Source organism: Onychomys torridus, chromosome 7 (assembly GCF_903995425.1).
Source record: "Onychomys torridus chromosome 7, mOncTor1.1, whole genome shotgun sequence".
Taxonomy (NCBI): Eukaryota; Metazoa; Chordata; class Mammalia; order Rodentia; family Cricetidae; genus Onychomys; species Onychomys torridus.
In genome coordinates, this window is record NC_050449.1 from 53,977,235 (window position 1) to 54,002,105 (window position 24,871).

Consider the following 24,871-nt stretch of genomic DNA (forward strand, 5'->3'; position numbering starts at 1 on the left):
ACTTCTGGAGCTTCTAAATGTTCTTTTATAAAGAATTTATTAAAAGGAGGTTGGTTTTATTTTTAATTTTTATGTGGCACCCACCCCAAAAAGTAATCTCACCAGATTTCCAAGAAAAATGCTTGCTGATGTATCTCGGTGAGAAGATACTTAGATGTTCCAACGTCTCAGACCTCTCTTTGCTAGCTGGGTCCTGGTGAAGCTCACACACACAGGAATCTCCAGCAAAATCGTTCTGGGATAAAACCTTAGTTATTAAATAGGCTCTGCTCTGAATGGAATAAAATAAATTCCCCCAGAGGGGAAATTATTCTTTGGGCTGCAATAACAACAGTCGGAGCGATATATAACCCCAGGGGCCAGAGGAAGCTCTGCCAAAGAGTGAAGGCTTCCCTCCCCTGCTCAGCAGAGGCTGTCTCGGGCTACCCACCCCTGCTCACACCTACCTCACTAATTAATAGTCTGTCTCTGTGCCCACACTTCTTCCAAACACAGGACAACACAGCACCGCTCTCTGCTCTTCCTGACCCAGTTCCAGATGAGTGCCGGGGACCGGGAGACCACGGATGTGTCTGTGTGAAGCTCCTGTGCTTCCACTCGGGTACTTTGCTTTGGCAAAGGACTCTCCGCTTGCAAGTTTTGAAGGATTGAAGGCTACCAGGGCCTTTGGCAAACAAATCACAAGTTCCTTCAATGTGGAATGTGGGGAGCCATGTACCTCCTAAGATTTCCCAATCCACCTTGCAGTCCAAACTACCCAACATCTCATAGCAATCAGAGTAAGAGATATGCTATTCATCCACCGTAGATTTTAAGTATTCAACGAGAAAATAATGCTCAGTGAAATGGTACAAGATTTACATCACAGAACTAGGGCTTTAGTTTTCTGTATTTGCCTTGGCCAATTCTGCTCCCCACACCCAACCATCCAATTCCAGCATAGGCTACTGCCTACTTCATATCCCCATAATGGGCTCAACACCATTTGAGCGTCTCAAGTATCAAAACAAGAAAAAGGGGTGGGAATCCCCCTTCATTTCTTTTCTCCGTTTTTAATACAACCCAAGAGATACATAGTGAGCAGCCTAGAATTGAATCAACCTGAGCCAACATCTCAGCACTGAAGTGCAGCCACATTCTCAGCCCCAACTCTAAACTGCAAGACACTGGAGCCTCCTGGGAATAACAGCATCCTCTCTCTACAAACTAACCACTTGCCATTTTAATGCATCCATTGTCTTTGTGAAGGTCAGCCTTGGCTACACGGCAAGTTCTAGGCCAGCTTGAGCTATGTGAGACCCTGTCAGAAAAAGACAACAGGAATGATGAAAACGAGAAGGAAAAATAGGAGGAAGAAGAAGTGGAGGACGTGGAGGAGGAGAAAATGATGGCAGCGGTGGCAGGCAATCACCTAAGTTCCAACTTTTTAGAGTGTAATCTATGCATTTCCCCTCCTTCCTTATTCAGAGTGTCCTGTGCTGAAGTGATTTTTCTTAGCTTTGCAGCATCACCAGTGAGTGTCATTCAAAGCGCTGGTCACTGGTGCACACGAGATCTCTGGGGCACAGCAGACTTCTGGCAACAGAGAGAGGCCTAGACTTCTCTCAGTTAAGAGACGGTTCTCTGTACAATTATGTCCTCTTGACTTGGCTCCCCCCTGGCCTGGGAAACCTGTATCCAATCAAGCTACAGCCAAATCAAATCCAACAGGCTTTGGGGAAAGGCCGGCCTGGTCTGTGTGAAGTGAAACATTTCCATTTCACAGCATGGACTTAGACACCTTTCTAACTGCACACGGGATTTTATTGCTTATTTCCAGGTCCTTGGTGCTTACAGCCATTCATGTTCTCTGGAAATGCAAGGTGCTCCATCACACCACGGCTTTTTATGACTGAGAGACCTTTGGTGAATCAATCAATCAATCTCTCTCTCTCTCTCTCTCTCTCTCTCTCTCCCCCCCCCCCCCCCCCGCGCGCGCGCCCCCAAGCCAGCAGAATGTATCCCTAAAGCCAGCAGAATCATCAGCTCAAAACAAGTAGGGGGAGTAAAGAACAGAGGGCAGAACGGAAGAGAACTGAAAAGGAAGTGGGGGGGGGGAGGAAATGCTAATGAAATGCTAAATGAGGGGTGGGGCGAGGGGTGGGGCTCCGTGGGAGAGGATGGATTAGTGAGAGTGAGCCCTGGGTCCATTCCCAACACGATAAAAACTAGGCACAGGCCTGGTGGTTTAGCCCTGTATTCCCAGTACTCCGGTAGTGGAGGCAGGAGGATCACAAGTACAGGGTAAGTCTGAGGTTAGCCTGGGCTACATGACACCTGTTCAAAGAAGAAAACAAGAGGAGGAGACAGCGGAGGTGAGAGTGGGGGAAGCAGAGGGTGAAGACGGAAGAGAGAGGGAGGGACAAGAGAAAGAGAGAAAAGGGGAGGAAGAGAAGGAAAAAATAAACCAGAGTGAGGCTGTGCTGGCTTGGAATTCCAAGATCTGACTCCCAAATGCTGGGATTAAAGGAGTGCACCACTACCACCAGGCTCAGTTGTTTTGTTTGTTTGTTTGTTTTTTAATGCATCCCATAATTCCCCATGGTGAGACAGTAAAGCTAGTAAAAAGGAAGGTAAGATAAATCTGTCCCACAAATTAGAGCAATTGGTTCTAACTCCTGAGGATGCAAAGCTTTTACCTGAGGAGGCAAGGAATGGTTAGCTGGCAACCCAGTGATCACACCTTGACACCATTCAACTCCATCTCAGCACAGAATGTTCTAGCAAATCCCACAATCAAGCACTGAGTGATGAGGACAGGGTCCAGGTACGGGGCTGTGCCAGGCATAAGGCAAAATCAATCCTGTCTGGATGCTTGCCGTCATTTTATAGGTAAGCTTTGCCAGGGCAGTCCTCCAGAAACGCATTTTATTTCCTCTGGCCTCTCTGCCTGCCGTTCAGATGGCTCTCACCAGAAATCCACAGATGAGAATTCAGAAGGTTCTTCCTGGACGCACTTCTATACTTTTCCCATCAGTGTAGTAGCACTCACACGCCTGGTTCCCAAACCTGTTTGCACGGGTAGCGAGCGAGGACACAGAATACCCTAGCGGTTCCCAGAGCTGTGCATCCGAACACAGCAGCAGGCGCTTTTGATGGCTGTCTCTACAAAAGTGAGCTGAGGGCTGTGAAAAGCCTCAAGAAAGGCAATCAGCCAAGGAGGGAGGGAGCGGCTGGCAAATTAGGTGTGGATGAGATAACTGCAGATGATTAGGGGCAGAAAAGAAAACCCTTAAAACCTAAAGTAATTCTGTCCTCAGACTGCTTTGCAAATGTCTTTAAATCCTCACCCGGGCTTTAAAGTGGAAACCTCAGATAATGCTTACGGGTGTGGCTTGCATAAGAAAGACAATCAGGGCTTCATGTGCAAAGAAACGCTCTTGGCCCCACATCAAAACAAGCTGTTCGGGGATGTACATGTGTTTTAAGTTTAAAGTAAACTATTGAAGGTGTGTCATCCCTATGGTTTCTATGCTTTAACCTGCATTTGGGATAAAGTCGCTGGTCATCCTGGTCAGGAAAACAAAATTTTTGTTGTAATTTCTTTCATATAAAAGGTAAGATGGGTTATCCACTGCACTGATAGTCTGCCACTCATGAGATATTCCAATGTATTTCCTGGCTGTCACCTGAGCAGTGGTTGAGGAGACAGCTAACACAAATCCCAGTCTGACTTTTTGTTTGTTTTTGCTTCTTTTAAGGGGTTGTTTTAAAGACAGGGTCTCCTACAGCTTCAACTCTCCATCCTCCTGCCTCAGTCTCCCAAGTGCTGGAATGATAAGTAGTGCCTTGCTGGCCTGCCTTTGAAATACCAGGAAGTTTAAATACTTGACTTAGTAGCCTCTTCTTCCTTTTCCTCTACTTCCTCTTTCTCCTCTTCTCTCCTTCCCTCCTCTTCTTCCTCCACATTTCCTGATCTCCGACAAAGGGACAGTGGTTGACCCTGGACCTTTCCAATTAACACATATTTCTTCACCCCAGGGAAGACTGCCGTGTTCACAAACTGATCACACCTCCAATAGCCAGCCCTATCTTGGATGTTCTCACACACAGGCCAACAGTTCTCTGAGCCCACTTCCCCTCACATTGGTCCTCAGGGTCTTTCCCATGGCCCCAAGAGGCCCCAAGAGCAGCCACCTCTCCGGCTCTCATTTCCCCAATCCCTTTTGGTTGTATTTTTTAAGCGAAATGGCTGACAGGCATTAATGTAATAATGCTTCACTGGAGTGTATATCAAGGAAAGGAGAAGCGAGTGTTTGCAAAGACTAAAACCAGACACTTGACCTAAGGCCATGGACTGTAAAACCCTTAAAATGATCCAGACCTCTCCTCCATAAGACCTATAAAATTCACCATCTAACTGTAATGGCCCTAATTACATCTGCATTTCTTCAAAAACTACCGTTCAAAATAAAAACGGCCAAATCAATTCTATTTCCTGCCAATGTAACCACCTCCTTGGCATTTAGTAGTTTTGTTTCCTCCTATGTTTTCATTGGAAACATGAGGTTTGTCAGCTCTGCTAAGGCATGCTGAGAAGTTAGCAAAGAGCACCTGCCACTCCACGACTCAAGGGCTGGTGGCTGGTGGTGTCAGCTCACCATCATCATGGATTGCTAAACTTCCGCGGTGAGAAAGTCTTGATTCCTTTCAATCAGTCACAAAAGAAACAAATGCAACTATAGCAACTATAATGGTATCTACAAAAGGGGGGAGGGGGCAAGGGAGATGGCTCAGTCGGTAAAGTGCTTGCTATCTATACAAGCATGAGACCTGGGTTCAGATCCCCAGCATCCATGTAAAAACCCAGGGGTGTGTGGGGCACGGCAAGCAGGCACCTGCAATCCTAGTCCTGGGAAGGTGGAGATTCCCTCAGGCAGCCATTCTAGCGCAATCAGTGAGCTCCAGCTTCAGCGAGGCAACCCGTCTCTAAGAGGAAGGTGCAAGACTAGAAGATGCCTGTATCGGACCTCTGACCTCCATACTCACCACACATGCAGGCATACCTGAATGCATAGGTGCACACAAACGTTAGGCATACAACACACGCAAATGCATACACATACAGGACATGTGATCTGAAGTCTAAGAAATACAAACACTTCTGTGTCATTGAGCACATTTGCTTGCTGACTTGGAATAGATGTAGACAAATTTTACTTAATGCAGCTTCCTCCAACCTTTTGATCGAAAGGGATTTTATGCATCTCAAAGCTTTTGTGTGCTTCCTGAGCTTATCCATGACTTTAGTAACAGGCTACCCAGTTCATTCAGGGTTAAAGTTTTAATGCATCTTCTGCTACTGGCTTTGACTAGGATTCTTTTCATTGCTATAGTTCTGAGAAGAGCAGGGGTCTATGTTAATTCCTGGACTTCACTGTCTCTTTCAATGCGGATGAAGTTGACTTTCTGTTGTTCTGTGGCTTGGCAAGGACTGAGGAGGGGTTTTTGAACTAAATCTCTGCATGTCGCTATTGTGAATCCCCTTGAATGTTTTTTCCTCTCGGAGATTTTTCTGGCCAGCACAGGTCTAACTGCAGCCTGCTTTCCCTCTAGACAGAGAAATCAGTTGACTCTTTCCATCCATCCTCGTGCATCTGGTCAGTCTGATAACTATGGAAGCTGCCTAAATGAGCACGTGTGCCTGCTCCTCTTCTACTGTGTCAGAGACTTCTCGTTCTTATCAGAACTCTCCTCCCCCAGAACATTTTAAAAAGCATTTCAACAAAAGGCATTATAGTTTTGGTTTTGTTTGTAAAGCATAAAATATATTGAAAGGGGCCTGGAGAAAAACATGCACATAATAGTTGGGTGGGTGAGATGATTCTTCAGGTCCAGACATGTGACATTAAGCAGAATGATGTCCGGGATCACATGATGGAAGGAGAGAACTGATTCCCAAAAGTTGTCCTCCGACCTCCCTACACAACACACACACACACACACACACACACACACACACACACACACACACACTCATACATAAACACACACATCATTCTAAAATAAATTTTTAAAAACATACAGTAGGTAATGCATGTCTGGCTTCTGATGGAAGTCTCCAGTTTATACCTGCAGAGTCACCTGCCCAGTCCCATAATTCACATTCTCTTCCTCCAGCCTTGACAGCAGAACCCCTGATGAAGCACCCACCAAGGAGACCTGTCCAAACAGTCTTTGCCACAGGACCCAGTGCAGGGACCTGCCAAGACTCCACAGCCCACCAGCCAGGTAGCAAGGCCACATGTAGTTTCCAGTCGCTCCCACCAGGCCAGAGGTCCAGGTAATTTCTTAGAAACGATGGCCAATGCAGAGGTGGGAGGTAAGCTTGCTGTGAGGCCTCCCTCAGAGATGGATGGCTACCACTGCACACCTTGCTCTGACCAAAGCGGAGCCTACATTCGAATCCAGGATGTAAAGGAAAACAGCAAATAAGGAAAACACAGCAAATGGGACTTCCCCATGAAGTGCTTTGCTTATGTCGCCTGGGTGCACATGTGTTGGAGGATCCCAATGTCTTTTGGGAAGCCCTTTTTGATGACAGCATACTCACACCTGCTTGCCAGGTAGGGCATCCCCCTCTTACCCTCCACTTGCTCTTTCCATCCAGTTCAGTATCCGACTGTAACTTCTCCCTTGTTGCACATCAGTGCTATGTGACATGCTGCAGAAGCGGCCAATGGCAACTGACTTGCCTTTATTTCTCACTCTCCTGTGGTTCTGCAGCAGTGTTGTGGGGTCTCCCATATGTTTGGCACATATTGTATGTTTAGAAATATCATTTAATGTTTAAGGGTGATAGCTTAGCTGATAGAGTGCTTGCCTAGTACACATGAGGTCATGGGTTCCACCCCCAGCACCCCATAACCAAGACATGGTGACACACACATATAATCCCATCACTTGGGAGGTGGAATCTCGAAGATCAAGAGTTCAGTTGTCATTCTTATTTTCACAGAGAGCTCAAGACCACCTAGGATATGTAAGACTGTTTCTAAACAAATTTCATTTTGAAGTGTTAAGCTTTAAGGTAACCAAGCATTGGTTTAGGTGGCTGTTGATGGCTAGATATGATACAGGACAAAATGAAGATTTTCTGCCCTCTCTTGCTGATATCTGATATATCTGTGACCATGTCATTAATGCCAAGTTTTGTAGTTCCTGTGGGATTTTGGATTTCAAGCATGCACATAACTGTTGGTGTAAAACGTTACAAGCAACAACACACTAAAGCACACACATACTCTATACTCAATTTCAATGCTGCACATGGGCCCCGAAGCATCTGCTTGGCAAATGTCGCCTAGCTGGGCAATCGCATATGGTGACATCATAACATGTCACAGACCGTTTGCATTTTTATCATGAGTTGTTGGCATCTGAGGCTAATGCATGGTTAGAGAGGAAGAAAGACTGTAAGATACCCCGAGGGTGCAGCTTTGAGACAGCACGCTCTTCTTTCCCTCTGTCCAGACTGTCAATTGATTTATGGAAAGAGTATCCCAAAACCTCAGGGTGACCTCATCAAAGAATTGTTATCAACTGCAAGACCTTACTTGGGATGTTCAGCATGCTCGTGAAACAGAGCAGCTAAAACAACCACTAAATAAACTCAATGCAAGGAAGATGTGAAAGAATCATCCAGAAATCCTGACTCCAAATGTTGGTGTTCACTGATCTGACAATGTGTAAATGTTACAAATTTGTGCCTAGGAAGTTCATTTTTATCAATAAAACCTGTTGCCTATTTTATATATTGAGATCTCACATAGGATTTTGATTAAACAATTTTTAAATTCTTATTTATTGGTGTGTGTGTGTGTGTGTGTGTGTGTGTGTGTGTGTGTGTGTGTGTTATGTAGAGTTCAGAGCACAACTTTCAGGTGTTAGTTCTCTGTTTCCACCTTGCATTCCAGTGACTAACCTTAGGTCATCAGGTTTGCAAGACAAATGCTTTTACCTGCTGTGCCATCTCACTGACCCTGATTAAATAATTTTTAAAAATCCCATTATTTTACTTTTTTCTATTAAGATAGGGTCTCCCATAGAGCAGGCTGGCCTTATCTATATAGTCAATCTCTGAACCTCCTGCCTCTATGTCCTGAGTATGTCCATGTGCAACCAAGCCCAGCTGATTTGTACTCAGAATCCAAGCACCCACCAACTGAGCCACAGCTCCAGTCCTCTATCTGTGTTGTGTTTTGTTTCAAGTCTGAAAACAATTCCAATATCATGGATTGCATTTCCAGTGTTTGGAGCCCTTATTCTGAGTCTGCAGATAATGCAAGTCCATGTCCATAACTCAGTATCTCTGAGAACTGATTTCCTGATCTACAATATAAAAAGGCAGTACTTACTCATATACGCATACTTAATATAAGAAGCGGGTTTTAAAATTAAAGTGGAGATTCATGGAAGTTTCAAGCAGAACGGACCAGGGTAGTAATAATACCAGATAGGTTAAGTCAAACTCTGTGGGGCTGTAGCCAGGGTTACCTATGTCATAGGGGACCATAACACTTTTCAAGTTCCTTAGATAATACTATTACAGAAGATATGATACATTTTCCCTGATATCCAATTATTTATCTAAAAATGATTTTTGTTTTGAGTCCTAGAGTTTCCCAGAAGACAGCAGAACTCAAACTACCTGGACCTTGTTCTACAGCGTGTAGCTCCTGGCCTGGAAGGACCTTCTGAAATGTAGACAACTGCACACCTGAACTACTGTATCAACTACTAACGAGATGCACAACCTGAAGACCAATTACTTAAGAACCCATAGAGTAAAACAGAAACACCAAACTCCATTTTGGGCCAAGGGGGTATGCTTATTTAGTACAGTATAGCGTGAACCCAGAGCCTGGCAATGCTTGGCAGGGGCACAGCACAGAGCCACACCCCAAGTGCTGTTTTTGTTTTTAAGAGGTTTTTTGCTCACCTGAGACAGCTTGTGAAATGGGAAACCATGATGCTGCAGGTCCAGGCTAAGGCAAGGGTTGCTCAGAGGTGTCCCCAGTTTTCTGCAGGTTCAACTCCTATAGAAATGAACATAGTTAGTGCTAGAGTCCAATCACATAAAGAAACTGAGATTAAACAAATGTGAAAGGGCCAACGAGATGGCTCAGCTGGTAAAGACACTTGCCACCAAACCTGCCAATCTGACCTTGATCCCACACGGAAGAAGGAGAAAACTGATTCACACAAGTTGTCTTCTGATAGCACCATGTATGCCTTGGCAACCACCACACACACACACACACACACACACACACACACACACACACACACACACACACGAAGCTACTAACAGAGAAATGCCACTTCCCAGTCATGACCAGGATTTCCCAGCTAGGTGATACTAAAGGAACATGAGGGAACAGCCTTCCAGGACACTCAGTACAGACCCTGACTGTGACAGCTAATCTTCATTGGCAAGTTGAGGGTCTCTGGAATTCTACAAGACACACCTCTGCCTATATCTATGGAAGCATTTCCAGAGAGGTTTAGCTGAGGAAGAGCCATCCTAAATGTGGCTGGCACCCCCAGTAGCTGGGAATCCCAGACTAAATGCAAAAGGAAACAGAGAATCCCGAATGAACAACAGCATTCATCTCTCTCTGGGTTGACCGTGAGCACCACGCAACCGAGCATCCTATGTTCTTATGCTCACGCCTTCCCTATCACGATGGACCATATCCTCTCAAACCATGACAACAGACTACTCTTCCCTTAAGTTGATTCTATATTTGGTCACAGAAACAAGACAAGTAACTGCTGTGTCAACCCACAGAAGATGTTCAGTAGATCACTTTCTGTATGATGCCCTCATGTTCCTAGGTGATGAGGGGCTGGCATTAGGCAAACTGCTCTAAAAATCCAGTGGCTTCTGATTGGCTATCTGACCCAAGGAAGTCGTTTTGGCAAGTCAGAGTTTTGATTTCCCGACCGTGTAGTATCATATAGTAAAAGTACTGCCTAACAATTAAAGCTGACACCAGCAGAACACTCTAGATGAAAGAAGCCAGACACAAAAGAACACACATTAAATGACTCCATTTACAGGTAGTATTCAGAATAGGAAAACACACCGAGATGGGGAGTAGATGAGGAGCTGCCAGGAGCTGGGGGAGGAGAGGAGGAAGGAGGTAATGGGGAAGTACACCATTTGTTCCTGGGGTGACAAAAATGCACTAAAATTCATAGTAGTGATTACACAACACTGTGAATAGACTAAAATCCATTACATTATTGATGAACTATAAGAAACCTCTCAATAAAACTGCTTGTAAGTGCTGCCCTAGGACTGAGGCTACAGCTCAAAGCTCTGGGTTCCACACCATCACCATGAAAAATAGAGCTAACATGCCTATAATCCTACTATAGGTAGTCATGCAGAAAAAATGGGGAGACATGGGAAACGTGTGTGGCCAGTGGCTGGCGCATAGGGACACTGACTAATGGGTAGCTCGGTGATACTTATGGCAAAGGAACAAAGTGACACTTAGAGTATGTCATCACCTTAAAAGTAGGTAGATAGAATGCCTCACCTACAAACACCATTTTATTCTGGTGTCCTCACCAGACAGAATTTCTGAATACTGGCAAGTAAGCCAGAAGTCTGGAAGCAAAGTATAAATAGCATCAGAAAGGCTAGGACGGGAGGTTTGGATGGAATGGAATGAACCTCTGGAGGAGAGGATGGCCTACCCCTGCACCTCCCGCTGCTCATTTCAGGAAAGACGATACATGGAGCAAGAATACAGGGGGGTGGGGCAGACAAGGATGGATGACACCCTCTCACAGAAAGGCAGAGTTTTCAAAGACCGTTTCTCTCCACATCCTTCCCAGGACTTCAGGGGTGGGGAGAAAAATAATTATAAGGATTTACAAAAGAAAAGGACAATACAATGATGAAAACTGGACAAGCCTATTCACGGGGGAAAGAATCCAGATTTTTAAGTTCCCACCACCCTTTCTGGAGCTGTTAAGAAAGGAAAGCCTCTTGGCTGTAATCACTCCTAATTGCCCATCAGCAGCCCATGAAATTACTCATGGTATTGAAGACCCTTCCAGTCTTGACTGCCCGCCAGAAGTTACAGTGTGATCTACCAGGAAGAAGGCCAGCAAGCCAGATCTGTTAGAGTCTTCGACATCCAGGCACAGCCTTCTGCCTGTTGGCTACAGGGCAGGTACGTACCAAAACAAGGCACCGAACTTGGAAGGCAGAGCAAGTTTTGCCAAGCTTCTAATAACCACTGGCTAATAAATACTCAACAAGAGATGTGCTTGGGTCCTCTCCACAGTGCTAAGGCAGGAGATGGGGGATGTATCAAGATTAGTGAGTGAGGGCAAAGACTTAAAACCTTTGACCAATATATAATATATAATAGATATAAGAGACAGAGCATGCAGGAGAGTGAGGTGCTAATGAAGGACCCGTAAGGAGGACTCCAGTGGCCTAGGGCCATTGAACTTGTACCCTTTTTCACCACACCCACTTTGTACACTGCTGGGGATTGAACCAAGACTCTCATGAATCTCAGACAAGCACTGTACCAACTGACCTGTCTCCCGGGTGCCTAAAAAAACATAAAATTATCTTCAGCTTTCCAACCAACCACTGCTGATGCCCCATCCTGATCTCCCTCTGTGTGTATTACGCCTTCAGGTCTTTATCTACCCAAAGAAAGGCATCCACTTGCATGCCATTTTAAAACATGGCTTCTTCCGTTTGTGCCTCGCCCCTTTAAAATTTACATTTGGAGTATATTTTTATGTGGTCATATAATACATTGACAGATAAAAATAAACAAGTAGCCAAACACACTGGAGTTGGATGCACAATTATGTTTTGACTGATGTAAAATAAAAAAATAATGACACAATTAAAAAATGGAAGACACTACTCTAGTATGTCTTTTGACTAACTTTTGTCAGGTGTTCTGGTTTGGATTTTTGGGTTTTGAGACAGTCTTACTCTGCTAATGCAGGCTGACCTTGAACTTCTGGTCTTCCTCCTGCCTCATACTTCAAAGTTCTGGAATCTGCTGTGCCTAGTAGCTTGTCAGATTTGACTGGTCATCCTTATATATGGTTGAGGAGCTTCCTCTGGGAGACCCACCAGCTCTCTCATTTCCTCAGGGTTCACACTGGCTTCCAAGAGGTGTTGTCTAGTCAACCAGCTCTGCTTTTCCAGCTCTGAGTCCCACCACCCACATGAATATCATGAAACTAATTTTGTGGGTCATGACCAGCATTTATTAAGAGGCAAAGTGAATGAAGGCGAGGAGAAATGGCGGCATTTATCACACATAGGGAAGGTACGCCTCACTGCGGTTTACAGTCAAGCAAGTTCAAAGTCCTCTCAGAAAGGCCAGGCACAGTAAAGGATTAGAACTATGACTGTGTGGAATAAAAAACTGAGAAGCCCAGTAAAGCCCGTTCTCTAAGACCCTGTAAAGCAGCGCCAGGCTGATTTTGATGAGATGCCCAAGAAAGAGGCATTGTAAGCTCTGGGGGGAGGGGAGCCCGGTAAAATGAGGTTCCTCGAAGATACTTTTGGCAACAGTGGGCTGAGCCATTGAGTAAACAAGGGCTCCATTGGGACTGAGTCTCCTCCTGAGGTTTGCTCATGATTTACAACTTTGACATTGAACACAATGGCTAACAATGCAGTTTCTGTAAGAGTGGACGCTCCCTAGGGCTTGGAGATCTCACCTTCTCCCATATCCAGTAAGACTCTGGGGAGGCTGAACAAGTCTCCTGATTTGTTTCAGTCACAGTCCCCACATCCTGGGAGGCCAAGGGACTTGAGACAAAAAAAAAAAAAAAAAAAAAAAAAAGCAGCACGGTAGATCCAATCCAGGGTAGAATATAATTCACCCAACCCTTAAAGATGCCAAAGTGCCCTGATCTATGACACAACCACACTGTCCCCTACTCTGAGTATGTTTTCTGCCCTTTGTCCTCATGGTATGAACAAAGCTCCTACCTGACTCATCTGGTTCTGAAGAGGTAGGTCTGCTCAGTCCCCCAAGTCAACACCAGAAGGGCCCAACTCCAGGTCCGTGTTCTCCCCTTCAGCCCTCCCTCCCACACACATGCCTGGAACTCATACAATGTAAAGCAACCACCCAGACAAACAAACTCACTAGTCCCTGGGTACAGGAAGTGACTCACAAGCAAAGCAGCAGGGTCAAGGATTTTAGAAGGAACCTGGCTATGTCCCAGCCACCCGTGCCTCCGTTATCAGGGAGGTCGAAGAAGGCTGGCAAAATCTTTCACTAGACACCTGAGATGTACACAGCATGCTGTTCAACCCTCAGCCAAACTGGGAAACCAACATCTGGATAAGGGACAAGGACCAGGGGAGAGGCCTGACAGTGGATGAAGGCTTCCAGAGTCAAGGCACTCAATGTGTTTGGAGTGGATGAGCCTTGTCCTGTAGAAAGAACTAGAGAACGGCAGACAGCTGAGGACGAAGGGTCCAGATGTGCTTGTGGCAAGCCAGAGAGTAGAAACCACGGTCTAGGGCCAGTGAGGTGTCAGCTGGACAGGACAAAGGTGTCTCCACACCCCAACTGAGAAAACACTGAATGGGAGGAAGCTTTGGAGAAGGAACAAACTGGCCAGGAATAACGGCCAAAAGCAAGAGGCAGAGGATAAGCTTTCTGTCTTCAAGGAGCCCCTGCTCAAAGGGAATGAATGGGTTATCCTCAGCAGGCAGAGGACGAGATAGCCTTCTAGGCATGTCCAATGCAACCTCCTGGCTATACCCAGCCAAGCACAACTATAAATGCAGCCAAACACTCAATTATAAACTTCTTTAAAACATTATGATGAGAATATTTTACATACATACATATATATATATATATATATATATATATATATATATATATATATATATATATAATGTCTAGATATGTAACTAGATTGCATAGTTCTCAAGAGTGAACTTTGTAAATGACAATGTCATATGGTAAAGTCAAAAGGCTGGGCATGATAGCAACGGTTAGCATTAACAAGATAATAAGCAAACATGCCAGCAGTGGGTGGGGGTGGGGTCGGGGTATGGTCCAGAACCTTAAGAGAAGGGACTGTCTTTTCTTTGAACAGATATCAGACATCATCTGCCTACACTTGCTCCTCAATAGAAAGGAAGCTTCTAAAGGCAAGAGATCATAGCTACCTTTATAAATGTTCCCCATTCAGGCACACTGCCTGGGAGAGGGCAGGCATGCAATAAAAAGCTGGATGAATGAATGAGTGGCTGAATGAATGATAAATGTGATGTGTTTTTTTTGGTGGGGCGTGCAAGCACATGTGGACACCAGAGGCCCGTGTCAAATGTCTTTCTTAATTGTTATACACCTTACTTTTTTCCCCTTTTCTAGCGTGTGTGTGTGTGTGTGTGTGTGTGTGTGTGTGTGTGTGTGTGCGCGCGCACACACACACACAAGCAAGTGCAGGGTATTGTTTTGTTTGGGTTTTTTTGGCATATGCACATGTGAAGGCCCAAGGTTGATCAGTGGGATCAGCCTTGCTCAGTTTCCCTCCTTATTCATTGGGGCAGGGTCTCTGAAACTCAGAGTTTTCCAATATGACTAGTCTTGCTAGCCAGCTTGCTCTGGAGAACCCATCTCTGCCTTTCAAGGGTGGAATCACAGGCAGGTGCCATGCCCACCTGTCATTTCCCATGGGTTTCTGTAGATCCAAATGCTCCTCCAGCTTATATGGGTAGTGTTTTAACTGCTAAGCCATTTCTCCAGCCCTTCACCTTATCTTTTGAGGCAAAGCCTCCCACTCAATTTTGGACCTGACCTATTCGGCTACATAGGCTGGCCAGCAAACTCTGGGGATCTACCTGTCCCCACTTCTCCAGTGCTGGGGTTGCAGATCCCACCCCTGGCTTTGTATATGAGTGGTGAGGATCTGAACCCAAGTCTTCATCCTCACCATCTCCCCAGCCAGAGCTTTACATACCAGAAAGCAGAACTGGATCTTATTTCCCTGCAGGTGCTACTATGCATGCTCAGCAAATGTCTACAGAGAGCCCTAGGAGCAGGCAGACACACCAACCAGGGCAGATGCAGACAGATGCTGCCTCTGTGGGGGGTCTGACCTCTCCAGCCTTCTCCAGGCAGTCATGAATCCACACAGCCCTTTCAGGAAATCCTGCCCCAGGCCACAGGGCATACAGGGAAGCTGACCTTGGGACTCCAACCTGGTCACACTTCCAGCTTCTTCCCCCCTAGATGGAGGACAGCCAGTGGAATGTTCCCCCAACCAACTTGTCCTTGGCCGATGGTCTTCCCTCCCCCCACGTCATAGGGCCCATCCCTTTTTCCTCTGTCCCTCAGCCACAGAACTCATTTCTTCCCATGGAACCCCCATACTGCAGACGGGCTGGCTCACCCTGAGCAACGAGGAAACACAGGATGTGAGTTAGGAAAAAATGTGGAGATCTATGCAAACTCCTTGGCTACTTGCAAGCAAACACATTGCCACAGGCTTTGTTCTTCATTAAGGGGGGAAAAATCCCTTGCAGCTCCTCCCTCACCTGGAGAAAGTTGGTTAGCTAGCACAGAGAACATCATCTTCAGGGTCATTAACACTTCTGTGGTTTTATGTTTGTTTTCGATCCTAAAATAAAAATCGTTTCCCAGGTAACTAGGGAAAATATTCAAGTGTCGAAATATCAGGCAGGCAGGATATTTCAAATACTCGAGCCATTTGCTCCGGCTTCCACAGAGTTGCTTTTTTCAACTTCAGAGGCATCAGACCAAAGGGGAGGGACTCTCCTCCAGCAGCGGCATCTGACCCACGGGGGTCCATCAGTCTAGTGGTACTATTTTAGCCTCACATACAGAACTCCAATCTAGCGACAGGCACCTGTGTCACTATGACTTTTTCCTCTTTCTTAACTTTTCACAGCCGGTGCCTGGCACAGCGCTTGGGCACAGCAGGTACCCATTCGGGTGACATCCAAGTCCAGCACTCAACCTCACCAGGAGAGTCTTCTCTTCAGGATAGTTTGCCCAGCTGGGGGTCTGAACAGCAACACAATGGTGGTCTGTAGCAATTGCTAAGTGTTTCGGAGATTAACCCAGTGGGCAGCATTCTCCGCCTGAATCCTAACCACCTGAACACCCAGGAAAACGTTCTGATGGGTCACGGGAAACCCTCCCTAGGATTCAGACACCTGGAGGCAGAATCTGGACTTTCCCCCAATATTTTCCCCATACACCTGCTCCCAGAATCAGGAACAGCCTATACTGCATGGGTTGTGGTTATCAAAGGAAAAAGAGCAGACTGTTCCAGCTGGGTTCCGCATGAGACCCGCAGCTTTCCAAAGGGCTTCCCTGGGCCTTTCACAGTGAACTGTCTCATTTCCAACACCTGTGTGTGCTCTTGACCCACTGGCCAAAGGCAGGTGGCCATGGGACAAGGAGAGTGTCGGCTTAGAACACCTTTCCCTTCTGACTCAGGGCCTTAGTTTGCCATTTCTTCATTAGGATCTATGCCCCTCTGCCTACAATGGTCCCTTGTCATTCTGTAGAACATTGGTGTCCATGCACACACATACACATTCTTTCCCATATACATTCCCCCCCCCTCTCTCACACACACACACCAGGGAAGGAGGATTCATGTATGTGTTAACAGTATGAGAACAAATTCCTGGAGCACAAATGACACACTCATTCCATTCACAAATGGATCCTAGTGAAACTTCAGAGATGAGTGGTACATGGATGACATGGTTTTTCTTTTGGGGGTGGGGGGAAACTATGTATATAAAATTACCCATGATCCTGGGTTTTAATCCCTACTCCCATAAAAAATGAAAAAAAAATCATTCACGTTTATTAAGAAAAGTAAAAAACCTACAGAGAAATGTAAATATGAAAGTGCTAATTATTTACTGTCTCATAATCTAATGTTAAACAGCTCCTGGCACTTGACATCCACTGTACATTCCCCAAAGAGCCATTGGTCCATGTTCCCTGATACACAACACCCAGGCTGCAGCTGGGCTCCAGCCACGGGAAGTGTAAGCTGTGCTCTGCCCAGCTCATTCCTAGCCAGCTCTGGCCTTGAGTCTAGGCGCTCTCCCCAGTTCCCTGCATGCCTGCCCGCTCTTGAGCACAAGCCATAAATCAGCTGGGTCCCTGGTGCTTCCGAGTGTCAGGGGAACGAGTTTGCCTTTTCCTGCTCTGCTCCTGAGGCCTGTGCCTCCAGGTTTGTGTTACAATGTTTTGTTTTGTTTTGTTTTTTAAGCATCAGAAATCTGGTCAATGATTTGGAGCAACCATCACTGTACCCTGTATGCTGGAAGCTCTGAGTGGCCCTTCAGAGAGCTGCAGAAACCTAGCAAATTGGTCGTTTGCCCTTGACATGATCCATGACACGATCCATGACAGGCTAGCATTAGGCCGAGCTGAAATCAGGTATGGTGATTAAAAGATTAAGCCGATACCAAAGAGATGTGCAGCATATAAACTAAGAAAGCTTTGAAGGGAACTGAGCTCAAGAAAAACAATGAAAGGAAATTGAGCTTGGGAAGAAGAAAGCTGTGGCAGACCCTTCACTTGAACCCCATCAGCACCGCTGCGATCCATTCACATCCATCTCCCTTTACGGGCTCACGACAGCCTTCAGGCCAAGCTGGAATAAAAATGCCAGCAACAGCACAAGCGGTGCAAACCCTGACCAATGTTCTCCCGGCCTGACCTCTGGGACTGGGTGTCACACGCATCTCCCGGGAGCCCCACATCTCAGAACCTACCCTCCCATCAGCCTCTAGTTTCCTGCTGTTAGTGGTGACGTCTGAGCCACGAGAGGATGGTCACCAGCTGCACACCCAGCATGTCAGTGGGGCGTGTCACCATGTCTCCAGAGAATGGAGTTCCACACTCACCCAGGCCTCAGTGAGCCCCACTCCCTGTGTCTTGGGCCCAATCTTTTGCCAACCCTCAGTCTGTCCTCTGCATTCTTTCACTGTTCTTTCTCTAGTGATCTCTCCTTCACGCCTCCCCTTGCCCAGCCTCATCCAACCGCCACCCACTCATCTGCAGCCAGTGTTTCTCTGGCTTCCCTACCCTTCCCTTTCTCAAAATCCAAGTGTGTGTGTGTGGTGGGGGGCTGAAGCAATGACTCAGTGGGCAAAGTGCTCGCCACACTAATATGAAAATGAAAATTAAGACTCCCAGGCAATCCCCAAGAACAGTGGGCACCACCTGTAACTCCAGCATTTGTGGGGTGAAGACAGGAATCCCCAGAGACAGCCTGCTATCTAGACTAGTGGAGTCTGTGTGTCCCAGGTACAACAAGAAATCTAGCTCAACAAATATAATGGGACAACAGAGGAAGACATTCAACACCAACCCCTGGCCTCCACATGCACACTCACATGCTCACACACATGCATGCATGCAAGCACGCACGCACGCACGCAAGCATGCATATTGGCACCCAGGCACACGTGAACATGAGCCCAATCACAGATAAACAGACACACTTGTTACCACGATCTATGTATCTATCCCTCCAACCACACCACTTCTTCCTTATCACCCTGCCACAAAAATCCACGTGCTGAGAAGACCAGCTCCTCCTCCTCCTTTATTCTTCCAAATTATTTTCAGAAATCTGATCATGAGCTTGTAATCTCAGTACTTAGGAGGCCAAGGCAAGCCTGGGCTACATAGCAAGAGAGTATCCCCAAAATTTAAACATTGACTGTAATGAGTGTTGTGGGATATTTGACTGCACTGTGAAACTTGGAGACGGTGTCAATAAAGTTATCCTTGGATGGGGAGGCAGCAACTGGCTAACAGGAATACTGATAGAGAGACACAGGAATAGTGAAGGACTTAGAGACTCCTGGGTTTCGTTTTGTTTGGGACGAGTGAAGAGACCTTTCTCTTGCTGGATCTCCAGCCGAAGAGGAAGGTCAGCTGGTTGCCTCTCAGCTTCTCTGATCTAGCAGGTTTTCATCCCAACATCTGACTCCCGAGTCTTCACTGGTAAATAGAAGGACAGAGACTTAGTTAAAACCTACATTTGGCAGCTGTGGCCTAGACCTGAAATCCTGCCAGGCCGAGGTCTCAGCGTCAGGTCACAGACGGTGGTTTAAATCTCAGTAGACTCAGGTGCTGCCGCTAAGCTGTCAGGAAGACAACAGATGGGTCTGGGTGGGAGACTTGAAGCTGAAGCTGTGTGTTATGCTCCACTGGAAAACTGGGGGAATGATTCTATCTGGGACCTTTTAGCCCTGCCGACTCTTCTCCTCCCCTGGGACTTCACAGGCACAAATAGTGGACTTTCTGTTGTAGTCCTATGGACACTTGACCTGCAGCCCAGGTCTGCTTCTCTCTATGGTCCAGCTTGGGTGACTTGTTGCATCCTCCATTTGCTGTTTCTATTCTCTTGTCCCTACTCTCCTATTCAGTCCATCCAGTGAGAGCTGATCTCAGGGTGGTTTTCACTTCTAAAAATTCCATGCATGATTAAAAACTTAAACATGAGACTAGAAGCTATTTTTAAAAATTGGAGAAATACTGCATAGCATTGGCATGAGGGATGATTTAAAAAAAAAAAAAAAAAAAAAAAAAACCTGATTCCCCAAAGCACAGGCAACAAAGCAAAAACATGAATAGGATCACACCAGACACAAAGCATTTGCAAGCAAAGGAAAAGGGGACGTGTGAAAAGGTAGCCTGCAAGCTAGGAGAGAATGTTTACAAGCCATGCGTCTCATAGGGGGTTAATATCCAAAATATGAAAATAACGCAATAGCAACAAACAAAAATGAAAACGTAGACTAGAGACCTTGTTAGCGGCTCTCAAAAGAACACACGCAAATGCTGAACATCCATAATCACTAGGAAACGGAACTTCAAAGCAGGGGTGAGCATCGATCTTATACATGTCAGGATGGCTCTGATCAGACAGACTGGAGATGACTTGTTGACACATATGGCAGGGGGTGGGGCTTTCAAATGACACGGGGGGGGGGGGGGGGGGGGGGTAGAATAGCTGTCATGGAATCCTCCATGGAAATTTTTCAAAAAACTAAAGTCTGGTACAGCAATCCCTCTTTTTCTATTTCTTCTAAAGTACTTCATCTGTTTAATGATGAGATGCACCAACTCTTGGGTTCCTTGCAGTGTTCTTCCCAATAAGCACGTTATAGAAATTAGCAATGAATGCCCATCAGCCAATGGATGGATAAAGAAAATACTAAGAGGAATACTACTCAGCCTTTAAAAAAGAAGGAAACCTCGTCATCTGGGACAACATGGCTAGAACCTGAGAATATTATGCTAAGTGAAATAAGCCAGACACAGGAAGGCACATCCATGTTTTCCGTTACATGTGGAATCTTAAACAAGTCAACTCACAAAAGCAGAATGCAGATGGTGCTGAAAGGCAACAGAGTGGATGCAAAAGAGCGAACCAGCGAAGGGTGCTGAGTGGTCCTGGTCGTTTACGCTACTAAATAGTTCAGTGTGTAGTTAACAACAGCGCAGTACAGATGTCATAACTGCTGAGGACATTTCAGATGTCCTCTTTACAAAATAATGACAGGGATCTGAGAAGAAGGACGATTTGTTTAAGTACTCCACTTCGTACCCCAGAACTAGACATTATGACAACTTGTTGACTTACAATAATTTTAATATTTAAAAATAAAATTTCCAAGGCTTAGTGGTAGAACACTTACTTGTCATGTGCAAGGCCCTGGATTACATCCCAGCATTACACAAATAGATACAGAACACTGATGTATAGATAATTGGCAGATAGAAAGGCAGATAATATATGTTAGACAGATAGATGGTAGGTAAATGATTGGTGGATAAATGATCGATTGATTTATAGATGGATGATTTATAGATCAATAGAAAGATGGCAGATAGATAGTTGACAGATTGATCAATGATGGATAACAGAAAATTTCCAATTGTTGAGCCCTTTTCATCTATTTCTTTATTAAGATCTTTTCTCGTTGCTTTCAAGCTTATTGGTAATTACTTACTGAGGCACTTTCACGATGGGGGCTTCTAAACCTTCACTGGGTATCTCTCACATCTTAGTCAGCTTCCTGTGGGCCTCCAGTTATTGTCCTTTTCCATTCAGCAGATCTTCCTGGCTCTCGTGACTGACTCTGTGCTAACCCTGCACATCGTAGGCATTGTGTTGTGAACAAAGATCTTATTTACAGCTTCCACTTAACTGTCTTCTTTTGACATGCTGAAGTTGGGGAGAGGCTTTTCCCTCATCATGCTCAGCTAGGAACAGAAATTCAAAGTCCCCATTGGGTCTCCTCTGAGGAAAGGGGAGTCATCAGTACTTTGGGCAGGATGCTGGTGGTTCCCGCTCTCCAGCATGTCTCCACTGGCATTCCCCTGCTGCGAGGGTAAAGTGTAAACATGAAGCATGGCATGCTCCCCAATTCCTCATGTGGCCGCCAAGGGGCAGACAAGAGGGAATGTGTGTCTTTGACTCTGTGGATGGAAGTAAGAGTCTGTATGACTAAAACTCTCAGGGGAGAGAAGGAACATCTTATTGCTGCTGGGTAAGGGCGAAGGCCTGTCTCAGTTGAGAAATGTCCCTTACAAATGATCCACTCAATCACTGTCCATTTAGGGATGAAGAACTGGGTGGACAGTGGTGACACACACCTTTAATCCCAATATTCGGGAGGAGACGCAGATGCATCTGAGTTCAAGGCCAGCCTGTCTACAGAGTGAATTCCAGGACAGCCGCAGCTACACAGAGAATCCCTGTCTTGGGAGGTGAGGAGTCAGGGAGATAAAGAATTAGTGCCATAGCAATGGGCAATTACTACTGCAGGTCAAATGGCAAGCCAATGGCCCATGACTCCAAGACCACTTGTCTATACACCAAAGAGCTCTGTGCCCAAGGAGAACACCAGCCCCCTGCCCAACGAAACAAGGAAAAGAAACCTCACTAGCCAAAGGACAACAGCTGCCTCCCTTCACATCCTGACAGCCCCCAGGCCAGAAAGCACACATGGCTACGTGCCATCACCCCCTAAACAACACAAACACACACTTTCCCAAGTTGAGTTTCCATCCAACACATACAGCAAAAGCAAGTTTGGGAGCCAAGAACCACAGCCTCACAGTCACCTTCTGGGCTGGTGGTCTCCCATCTGGAGAGAATCCTGCTTTCCTGCCCATTGGAATCTCTGAAAGCAAGATACACCCAGGAGCTGGGGAGATAGGAGCCTCCTGCGGGTTAGACAGCCCCTCCTGGCTGGAGAGCTGGGTCTGCAGCCAGCTGGAGCCTTGGTCCATGGAGCTGGGGCCTCTCCTCTGGCCCCAAGCAGCAGTCTACACAGAGCTACATTTTGTCCAATAAGGGAGAGCTGGTGACCCGGGCGGGGAACTCGCCTTTCCACAGCCTTTGTTTTTGTTTCCATTTAAAAAGGTTAGTGACTTTATTACATGTGGAAAGAACCAGAGAAACAAGCTCAAAGAGGCTCAGCATGTTTTTGGAGCTGACCAAAAACACAGGACTTTTGAGTCTAGTTGGGAGGAAAGGGAACAAGTTTATCCTGCATTCACCATGTGCCAAATACAAGCCTGGAGTGCCTTCTGTGCCCTCCCCTGGTAGATTCAGCCAGAATCAAGTCCAAATTCCTTACCACAGGCCATCAGGAGGTCAGGAGTCAGAGCGACTGGACTCCAGGATCAAATATAATGAGAGACCAATATATAAAGTAGCTCCCTTTCAATCAGCAACCAAAACACCATATGATGCATTCATCCATCAATATTCTTGGGATGGCTGGCTCATGGGCATCCCCACTACCACCAGCAATATCCATGGCCACTCACGTCTCTCATATAAAATGCATAGTATTTGTATATAACCTATGTATATCCTCCCATGTTTTAAATTACTCCTGGAGGAATATACATTATCTCACATAGTATAAATGCTATGTGAGTGGCTACCTTACACAAATAGTATGGTATTTGCATATGACCTATGCACATCCTCCTGCCTGTATATCTTAAACTATTCCTGGATTACTCACATGTACTGTACATGTTATGTAAATGGACACTGTCTCTACTATATATCACAAGAATGAAGGTCTGAACATGTTCAATACTGATACAAATTTTTAAAAATATTTTTAATCTGAGCCAGATAGTGGTGGCAAATACCTTTGATCCCAGCACTCAGGAGGCAGAGGAGGGGGAATCTGTACAAGTTTGAGGCCAGCCTGGTCTACAGATCGAGTTCCAGGGCAGCCAGGACTACACAGAAATCCTATCTTGAAAACCAATAATAATAATAAACTATATAGATATATTCAATCTGCAGTTGGTTGATTCTTTAGAGGGTGTAGTATATTACTGAAGTCATTAGATGCTAAGAATTTTGAAAGCCTTTAATTTTTTATTCACTACCAAAACATACCCAAAGTATGATAAATTATATTATGACAATTACTTAAGTTGGTACCCCCAAGCTCATAAATAACCAATTTTTTTGGCCAAAACTTATGAATTGAACTAGATGCTCAGGGAAACTGGACCACCTATGATTTCTGTGGACTCTCTGGGACATTGCCGTGGTTTAATGGGAGATGTCCCTATACATTTGTATATTGAACTTGGTCCCCATTTGGTGCTGTTTGGGAAGGTTGTGGGACTGTTAAGGGGCAGAGCCTTTCTAGAGGAAGTAGGATAGTGGGGGGGGGGGATTGTCAGGCTCCACTTCCTGTTCTCTTTCTGCTTCCTGGCTGTGGATGCAGTGTGACCGGCCAGCTTCCTGCACCTGCTGCCACTCCTTCCTCACTTATTACCACGTCGTCCTGGCCAAGCTGGAGTCGTCCTCTTGAACTAGAAGCCAGATGACGCAGTCCTCTATTCAATGCTCCGTGTCAAGTGTTTGTCATAGCAATAATACAAGTTACTCACACGGGTATGAGTAACACGGTATGTTCACAGGCATTCTTCCTGGCATTGAAAAAGTCTTCAATAGTGTGATAACCTGGACAGGGGTCAGTGAACTCTACTGAACAACAAACGTGTGTGTGTGTGTGTGTGTGTGTGTGTGTGTGTGAGAGAGAGAGAGAGAGAGAGAGAGAGAGAGAGAGAATGAATGTAGTAGGACATGTGGACATGTGACGTAGATGCTAGGATGACGAAATTGTCATCACATTATCCATAAAGCATTTTAAAGGAGATTTTAATTTTATGTATACGTGTGAATGTTTATGGACACAGGTCCCCAAAGAGGTAACTACAAGCAGTTTGAACCACCCTGTGTGGATGCTGGGAACTGAACACCAATCGTCCACAAGAGCAGCAAGGTCTCAGAACCACTGAGCTGCCTCTGCAGCCCCTGAAGTGTTACTGGACTGCATCAGCGACCCTGTCTGTGGCTTCACACATGCTCAAAAGGCAGCACTAATAGGTGCACTAGGGAACCATGTCCTGCAAAGCCCAGCTGTCAACCCTCTGACCCTTGTAAGGAACCCGCCCGCTGCTGATCCCTGGCTGACACCATCGGCCAGACAGTGGTTCTAGCCAGGCTGAGAACACAGTGAGAAGGGGAAGGGTAACCACAGAAGGAACCAGTGGGGACTGGGACGACTGGGGTCCTCTGCAAAAGCAGCACGCATTCTCAAGCACTGAGGCCTTTCTCCAGCCCCACATGCTAAGTCTCTGTCCCCATTTGATAACGCTATAGGGAGAGGGCAGAACCCTGAAGAGGTGAGCACTAACAAAGAATGAAAGGTCACGTGGGACTTAACTTGGTAGGCATATCGGGATAT

At 45.9% G+C, this 24,871-nt stretch overlaps 1 protein-coding gene across 1 annotated transcript in view; it reads right to left on the reverse strand.

Moving 5' to 3' along the window:
- The window catches only part of Thsd4 (thrombospondin type 1 domain containing 4), a 564,519-nt gene that overhangs the window by 531,836 nt on the left and 7,812 nt on the right, over nucleotides 1–24,871 (reverse strand). Inside the window, exon 2 of the mRNA XM_036194378.1 lies at nucleotides 8,981–9,077. Coding sequence (XP_036050271.1) covers nucleotides 8,981–9,009 — 29 coding nt within the window. The 5' untranslated portion in view covers nucleotides 9,010–9,077. The remainder of the gene's footprint in view (nucleotides 1–8,980; nucleotides 9,078–24,871) is intronic.